The sequence below is a fragment of the Hipposideros armiger genome, unplaced genomic scaffold (genome assembly GCF_001890085.2).
Source record: "Hipposideros armiger isolate ML-2016 unplaced genomic scaffold, ASM189008v1 scaffold_233, whole genome shotgun sequence".
In the NCBI taxonomy this organism is placed as follows: Eukaryota; Metazoa; Chordata; class Mammalia; order Chiroptera; family Hipposideridae; genus Hipposideros; species Hipposideros armiger.
The window spans coordinates 1,904,802-1,913,820 of NW_017731583.1; the positions used below are offsets into that span (position 1 = coordinate 1,904,802).

The window sequence follows — 9,019 nt, forward strand, 5'->3', positions numbered from 1 at the left end:
TCTTTCTTTCATCATTCATCCATATCAGTATGGACTTGTGGGTACTTTGTTTTATAGTCTAAATCATTTATCTATATCAGTGTGGATTCGTATGTGCTTTGGTTTTTATTTATATCAGTATGGAGTGCTGGGTACTTTGGTTACCAATTTACTTTTAAAAAATTTTATCGCTCAAATTATTTTAGTTTTGGCCATTGGAAGTGGTTGGTGCCTGTGTCTCTTTGACATAGTCCCATCAATGACATATATTTTTTGAGCACTTCCTCTACAAGATGCTCCAGGATCACCTTATATAGTTCCTTCCTCAGTTCCCAAATTGTCCATTTCTCTAAGGATGCCTGTGTGTCAGGTGTGTGCTCACTGCTACTGGAATGTCATTGTTTGTAGGCCCTTCCAGCTGACAGAGCTGGAAATAAATGTATGTGGGTAGAGTTTTAATCAATCAAATAAAATAGGTGTTTTGCCCTAACATAGTCTATAATTCTGAACTTGTTCCATGTAATAAATAATTAATTTTAATACATTCCCTTTTGCATTTTTTAAGGAAAATAGCAAGTGGTAATGAACTCTTATTCTCTGATTTTATAACTCATGACAACAGTAACAGTTAATCATTGAATTTCTATTAAGTAAAAACAAACATATACAATTCTACTATAAAAATGTATGTTGTTGAGCTCTTTTTGAAACATTATTCAGCAGAAATTTTAAAGAATGTTGACGCTTTTGTGTGTTATTTTTTTGTGTGTTTTGCTTTCCCCAGTCAAGATAGCAGTAAACTAGTAATTCATCAAAAGATATAAGATGGGCTAATATTTCAAATGTATTTTGTTAACAGTGCACCAAATAATATATTAAAGAATCTAGAGAGTTAAAGGAAATCTTTCACTATTGTATTATGTTTCTGTGTGATTGATTTGTGATCAGTAGTTTACTCTTCATGTAGGCAGTGCCATTGCGTCTTAATTCCACTTTGTAACTAATCTTATCTTGTATTTAATAAATATAGTAACCTAGCATTACACAAAATTGCATGCTTTAAATGCCCTTAAATATTTAATAACAACAAAAAGAGCGCAAAATATCGTCCAAGTGACTTGGGAAAGTTATTCTAAATATTTTTATTACTTTAGTAGTTCACAAATAGCAAAACTATAAAATCAAACATTTTTACCTCTTTTGTTTGTTTTCCTCTCTAGGATAAACCATTTTTCTAATCTATTTATTATTACTAATTTTATAGTGTTGATAAAATTAGATGGTAGGTTTTTGTAATTCAATATGACAACTCGATTTCAGTATAAATCAAGACCAAAAAATTCATAAAGTTCATGTAGCTGGTATGCATTTCTTTTAATTTAAATCTTTTCATTTCTCTATGAACACTTATCATTGGGAAAATCAGGTATGCATTTAAAAATAAATAAGTAGGTTTAACTTTTAAATATAGACCTTTAACTTACTACAAATTATATTTCTAAAAATTAAATCTTAAATCTAACACAATTTTGCTCTTTAAAAATATATTAAAAAGTAAGCCTAGTGAAAAAAAAAATCAGGAAAATGACCCCATATCACATTTTAAGCTAATAAAAGTGATATACCTTCAGAACAGGTTATGTGCTTTTAAAAATGTTTTCTACATAGTAGAGAACAATAAAGATCTAAACAGCAATATTTACTTTTGAAGCTTTATGTAAATGTTCTGAAGAAGGAAGTGGGCAGAATTTTAGTTAGACTGGAAAAGCAGTAGGATGGGCCCATGTAAGTTTTGATGTATGTATTGAACTCTCAATGATTTTATTAGCTAGCATTTTCTCAAATATCTTCCAAAGAGCATGACTTTAGTAGACATTAACAGTTGTGATGCAAACAAGAATCTTCTGATAATTAAAATGGGGGATATACTAGATTAAACAAAAGAAACAGATTATACAGGATTACAAAGAGCTAATATACAAACCTGCCTTATGAATCTCAAAGGGAAAATACTTCCCCAGACTTACTTAATCAGACAAACTATTCTAAAACACACAATTTCCATCCTGTTCATTAACAGAAAGAAAGAGGGAGGTAACTTCATTGATGCTACCGTATGCCATTCACTTTATGTATATCACATTTCATCTTTGCAACAAACCGATGAGTCTACTATTATTATTTCTTCTTCTATAGCTAACAGAACACACACACACAAAAACACACACACACATTCACACTTAATAATCTTCTCAAGGTCAATCAATTAGGAACAGGCAGTTAGAAATGAGAATGCCCTTCTACCTGCAATTCTCCAATACACTTTCTTCTAGTCGAAATAACTTCTGATAAATTTTAGAACATAGATAAGATTATTTTTATTATATATTATATATTTAATTATCAGTGAAACAGCAGAAGAGGATTGCAAGGCTGTGGGAACTCACTACTACCACTACTGTATCCATCAATTCTCCCTCAAAATCATTCCTATTAAATATGCAATCTAATTAAAAACAGTGTGTTTGTAACAAGGCTTCCCCTCAAAGTTCATTGCCTTCCTTAGCTGCTTCATAAAGAGAAACTCTGGAGCATAGATAATACCAACTTTCCTCTTTGCCAATTGTCTAATATATACTCAAGTATAAATCACACTAACTTTGCTTTATGTATTTACCTCTGAATAACTAAGAACAAGAGCTCATTTCTGTTGTATTTGATTTCATCATAGTTTAAACAGTTATGTAATACACACACAAGTCCATACATTCTACAGCATAGTTTCATGCAGGGAGCTTGAAATGGGACACGAGAATAACTAGCTTCAAGTTCCAGCATTTCTAACACAGCACGTGAACTCAGGCAAAGCCACCAAGTCATGGTCTTCTCAATGAAAATGGGAGATCATAAACCATATAGGAAAAGTAGCTACGGCTCAGGGCTGAATAGTGTATAAGCATCAGGCCTGTAAAATAACAGTCAAAGAAAAAGATGAGTTATGCAGATAGGAAGGTAGAAAATCTCCCCATTTGGAGAAATGTGTAAACATTAGCTGGGCACTCCCTTTTCATAACCCTATCAGAGCTTGTCTCACAGACCTGTCAGGTGTCAGTTAGAGTTATGGCTAACATAACTCAGGATGAACCTACCTCAGATTGAACAGATCTTTCTAGACTAAAGCAGGAGTTTTTACTCCAGGTTTGACAGTATAACCCCACTCTGTCCTCTGTGCACTTGGGGACTTGAATCTATTATATGCTGACTATGCCATTGATATAATAAACCAACAGCAGAAGATTAACTGAAAAAACTCTCTAAGAATAGTATTTGGAATGAAAAATAACAAGTGTCTGCATTAAAGGTCTGGTGAAAATTTTTAGTAGTAACATATATTATAAATCACCAGAATATAAGCTTCAAAGGGGCAGGTGTTTGTCCATTTTGTACACTGGTGTATATCTTGCATCTAGAAATGTGCCTGGTTCATGACACAAGAGTAAGCACTTAGTAAGTATCTGTAGAGTGAAGAACAAATTAAAACGATGAAAGAATTCAGTGATTAAAGATTAAAGGTGTGAGTTTTTGTACCTATAAGCAAAAATATAAACAAATATATAGTAAAAATTACTTGGAACTTGGGGGTCCTTTGAGTTAAATATTCAAAAATGATGCTACAACCAACTTCATAATAGACATAAAATACATTTGAAACTCTCTTAAGGCAATAAAAGCATTTGAAAAATTATATTGGCATTTAACTTTCCACACATGTAGTCATATAAATTTCCACAATATTTCTCATTATATGCTATATTTATTTACATAATAGTATTATACTTATTTAGTGGTTTGTTTTAAGTCATAAAAATTAGTTTATTTGATATTCTGCTGTCAATTAGGAAAGGCAGATATTACTGCAAGTTCACGGATAAAGAGATTTGGGCTCAGAAATGTTAAATGTCTTATGGACCACATCAACTATTATATGCTTCTTCAAATAGAACATGTCAGTAATGAAAAAAAAGTTAAAAAAAACCCACACAAAACAATTACAGTTGATTCTTGAACAGCACGGGTTTACAGGTGATGACAAATGTGCACTCAAAAATCCACATATAACTTGTGATTCCCCCAACACGTAGTTCTCCCTAGATATCCAGGAGGGATTATTTCCAGGAACCCCTGGAGATATCAAAATCCATAAATGCTCAAGTCCCCTATATAAAATGGCATAGATCAACTCATACAGTCAGCCTTCCTCTTCTGTGGACCTCCCACTGCTGATCCAAAACAGTAAAAGTATGTATTGAAAAAATCTGCATATAAGTGAACCCATGCAGTTAAATCCATATTGTTTAAGGTGCAACTGTACAATGTAAATAATGTATTCATATACTGCTCAAAGCTGTTTCAAATTTTATGTCATGTACTCTTAGCAATGACATCACAAGGTTGCAATTGTTTTAATTCAGTTTTTCAGAAGCAAAACAAAGGCCCTGTGAGATTGAATAATTGTCACTGAGACACATATTTAGTAAGCCTTGGAGATGGGACACAAGCCTATGTTTTCTGACAACAAATCATGTGCTTGAAAAGCTAACTACCCACCACTTAACTCTTAAGACTATGCTTTTACCAGTACCTCTATGGTTATGTATGTGGAAATGATGCATAACAGTGTACTATGTAAATATACCTTTCTGTTATTATTGTTAGAAATATGATATATCTGTCCTAGAAATTACATATGTACATGGAATTGTTTTTCTTTTTTTCCCACTAGTGGTGGTGTGCACCACCTTTTCTCAGGTCAATTTGACCCTGCTCTAACTATTAGATATTAGGTATAGGTTGGCTGGCTGGCCACGTGAGGAGGATGTTTGTGATTGTAAAATTCAGGTGTGTGTGTGTGTGTGTGTGTGTGTGTGTGTGTGTGACATGAACAAGTTGTAAACATATACTGGGGTTTGAGAGAGGCAGGAATGACCTCAGCATCCCATAGAGAGTTCCCAGGAGCAGGCGATATTTAGGCTGCTGGGAAGCCTCCGGAGTGTGGTAGTAATGTTTAGCACACCTCCATCCTATAGACCCTCTTCATATCTCTAAACTCAAAGATTATACACTTTCAACAGATATTCTCAATATATGCAAGAACTATGCTTATGCATACACCCGCTGACCTCTCTAATACTTAGTATGCATGAACTGTATCTTAAATTTTATACCTTTCATTCACTTTCCTCAGTAGCCGAAGTTTAAGCAGACATTGGCAAGAAAAGTAGACAAGTAATTAATCCATTCAAGCATTCAAGTGCCTTCTCTATATAAGCACATTGCAATGTGCCTGGCATTCATGATGTACTTTACTTCAGGATATTTTAAATTACTGAAAAATATTTGAGTTAATAATCAAGAACCCCTTTTTGTTAGTTGGTTGGTTGGATTGTTAGATAGTTGGAGGTTTGCTGGAAAGAGAAAGGAGAGATGAGAGATAAAGAATGCATTTTAATTCTTTTCTTTCCTTCCCTACACACATGTGCATGCGTGCACATGCACACACGCGCGCGCGCACAAGCGCACGCTTGGTTCTCCGATTCCTTTGATACCTTGCGTTCAGTGTTGGACTTAACTGACATAAGAAACTCACTGTAGAGAGGCAGGTCCCACCCCCACCCCCTGCCACCCCAAGCTGAAGCTGTTCTCCATAGTGCTGAAATGTTCACTTAAAAGTAAGCATGGTCTGTAGGTACATACAGGGTGGGGTTGATGCCATACCAACCACAGGTCTCTCTCAGCCAGAAGACGAGAGACATTTGTACTGCCCATTGACAACACCAGTTGACACAACTTTATGCTCCCATTTAGAAAAAAAAGGAAATCTCATTATTTGTAGCATATATTTTAAGGTCAGTGAATAATGCTGGGTTGTTTTCACGTTAAAACTACTTTTAAATGGATGAGTCTGATTGCATGGAGTTTCGATAAATACTGAGATCTGTGAACAGGTACGTCTTAAAACATTCTTTTCCACCACCTCCTGGAATTCCTTTAGATTTGGGGTATGTAGGGGAGTAAAAATGCTATCTTCAATTTGTTGTACAGGGAGGCAGAGTCTATTGGCTGGCATAGCTGCATCTGGTATGTCTTGATGTGTCTCTTTAAAAATGTATAAGGTATAAGAAAAACACCAATTGAGATAATAAGCATTGGAAATTGTAACATGCTCATCATTTATTTTGTATTGTTCACAGGAATTGTTACTGGAGCCTATAGGGTTGATTACACCCCCAAAAAACAGAACATCAAGGCTAAAACATATCTGTGGTGAAAGCTGTTTTAGTTATGAGTGGTATTTCTGTTTTTTGTTTTTGTAAAAATACTTTGAGACTATTTTAATAAGCAGTCTAAAGTATCCAATAAAATGCACATGATTATCATCCACAGTCCAGAAAAATATGTCTGTAGTAAAGTTAATATTCAGGATCTTATCTTTCCTTGAAAATTAGATCCCACATGCCTAGGAAAAAATACGTTTCAAAGTCCTAAACTTACATTTTTTGAAAAAAATGGGCATGTTCTGTGACAAGAACTAGGTTTGGAACCTTTGCAAAGAGATTCGCTAATTGCAGGTCAGACCTAGTCAATGTACTGAGAAATTTCAGCAGCTCACCAGGGAGTGCCCGGAAGGTTCTGTGCACATTCTGTCAGTTCCTGGAAAGAGCGTGAGTTAGAAGCCCTCAGAGCTCAGGACTTCGCGCTTGCTGCCTAAAGTGGGAGACTGGAGAAGCTGGGAGACCCATGTGCTGTCATCACCTCACCTGTGGCTCTCTGTTTGACTGTCTCTAAGAAGCATGAATGGTTGGGGAAAGAGGACGAACTGAGACTAAGGGAGTAGAAATTGGGTTTGGTTTGGAAAGAAGAACATTAAAGAAGGTGAAGAGCCTTTTCCAACTCCAAAAGCAGCTCAGAAATTGCTCCATGCCTCCACAAACCAAACCTTGGTAATTTGTGCTGCTCATTTAGGCACGTGAATCCACACACTAGCAGGGTGCCCGCCCCCATTGTCCTTGTCTAGGTTGCCCCAGGATTCCTACAGTCGGCCTCCCAGGCCCTTTTCATGCCCCTTGAACTGGAAGCCCTGAGTCTTCCCGGGAGTTACCTTGACTGGACTAGAGGGTGCTCAGTGGGCAGGTAGATTGGGGAGCGAATAGCGCTGGCTGATGACCCTCCCCACTCCACGAACCCTCAGTCAGTCAGAAGTCAGGTCCAGACTCTGCCCTATAGTGGAACCCTCCGGACTTTGGCGAGTCCGTATGGAAGAACCCAACTTAGGGATGAAAACTTGGAGGCTTGAAGCTAGCAGGCTCTGAGGAATCCGCCCTGTCCCTAGTGGTCCCCTAACTCTGCTCTTGAGAACTGGGCATGTCTGAGAGCACTCAGAGCCTCGGTAGCCAGGGATCAGGGCTGAGCACCTGGACCACCCGATGCCCACCCAGACACCCAGGAGAGCGCATCTCCGCGCCCCAACCAAATGGCTGCAGCCGTGTGTGACCTCCTGCCCAGAGTAGGGTACCAGCCGGGGTGTACCTGGACCCCTGTATGTACTCTTTCTTGCATTCCTGGAGCCCTGGTCGAACAATCCGCTAACTATACCTAGCCGGGCAGCCCGGCACTCCCCAGGAGTCAAGCAGTGACGCGGTTCCCCCTTCCCCGGCGCCTGCGGTGCGCGCTGACCTCCACCGCCCCCAGCTCCTGTCCCCACGCGGTGCGCGCTGCCTCGCCCGGGACCGGTGGCGTTCGCGTCCCCAAAGCCCGTAGCCTGGAGTGCTCCCCAGGGCTCACTCACCGATCCTGAGTACTTGCGGGGCGGTCTGGGGGAGGATGTAGCAGAGGAAATAGAGGAATGTCCAGCTGGTGTCCGTGGACCAGAGCCCGGGCTGAGCGAGGAGTGTGCGGCGCTCCATCTTCCTAGCTTCTTAATTCATGCCGCCCGCTCGGGCCGGGTCCCACCGCATCCTCCTCCCTGGGATGCTCGGCGTCTGGACCCGGAGCGCTCCCCGCGAAGAGAGATCGAGAGAACGGGCGTGGGAACGCAGAGCGGGCTGGCGACTCCGGGCTCGCTGGGGGCTCCCGGCGTCCACCGCTAGCCCATCACTGCTCCTTCTCCTCCTCCTCCATGGGCCGCAGACCGCGCAGGGGTCGCGAGCTCCTGCTCCGGGAGCCGAGAGACCAGCCGAGGAAAGTTGGTGCCCCAATTTGGGGGAACGTCTCCCTCCTCCGTCCTCTGGTCGGATGCGAAAGTGGGGGTGAGGTGGAGGGTGCAGCAAGAGAGGGAAGGAGGGGAAGGGAAGAGGGGAAGCAAGCGAAGGGAGGAGGAGAGCGGGTACCCGGCGAGTCGGTGCAGGGGCTCCAGCACGCTGGAGAAGCTCCAGCAGGTTAACTGGGATCCGAGCCACGCTCTTCCTTGCTTCTCGCAATCTTCGCTTTGCGCCTCCCCTCGCTCGCCCCGCCCTTTATTGACTGCCCGCCCCAACCCCGCTGATCAGACACTCGCACACGCACACGCGCACGCACCCTCTCCCTCTTCCTCAACTTTGCGCTGTGCGGTTGGAAAGTCGACTAAGTGTTGTTGCATCCTCAAAGCAGAGAAATTGTAGCCTGCCAGTCAGAGCAGAGGCAGCCTCTGCTGTGGGCGGTGAGAGGCAGAGGGGCCTCCCCGTGGTCCTGTTACGGGGTCGTAGAGATGGTCAACTAGGGTTTATTCCATCGCTTGGAGCATCGCTTTCCCGGACGCTGGTATCTCAGAGAATAGCAGAGCTCTGGTTTCAACTCTAACAAGGATGAAGAAGAGGAGGAGGGGGAGGAGGAGAGGGACAAGGAACCTTCGTCACTCCAAGATTAGCGTGGCTTCTTTCCTATTCAGACCGGAGATAATCTCTTGTAAATTGCTTCCACTTAGGCCTGCAGATCTGGGAAACAGGCAGCCTCCAGCGCCGCTCCTTTTCTTCGTTTCTTTTGACTGTCACGTTTGAACGCTGGA

At 40.9% G+C, this 9,019-nt stretch overlaps 1 protein-coding gene across 7 annotated transcripts in view; it reads right to left on the minus strand.

The window, feature by feature from the left end:
- Positions 1 to 8,807, minus strand: part of GRIK1 (glutamate ionotropic receptor kainate type subunit 1) — a 366,775-nt gene extending 357,968 nt beyond the window's left edge. For all 7 annotated transcript variants that reach the window (XM_019654982.1, XM_019654979.1, XM_019654980.1 and 4 more), the window contains exon 1: positions 7,826 to 8,807. In XM_019654982.1, coding sequence (XP_019510527.1) covers positions 7,826 to 7,943 — 118 coding nt within the window. In that variant the 5' untranslated portion in view covers positions 7,944 to 8,807. The remainder of the gene's footprint in view (positions 1 to 7,825) is intronic.
- Between the last annotated feature and the right edge of the window lie 212 nt (positions 8,808 to 9,019).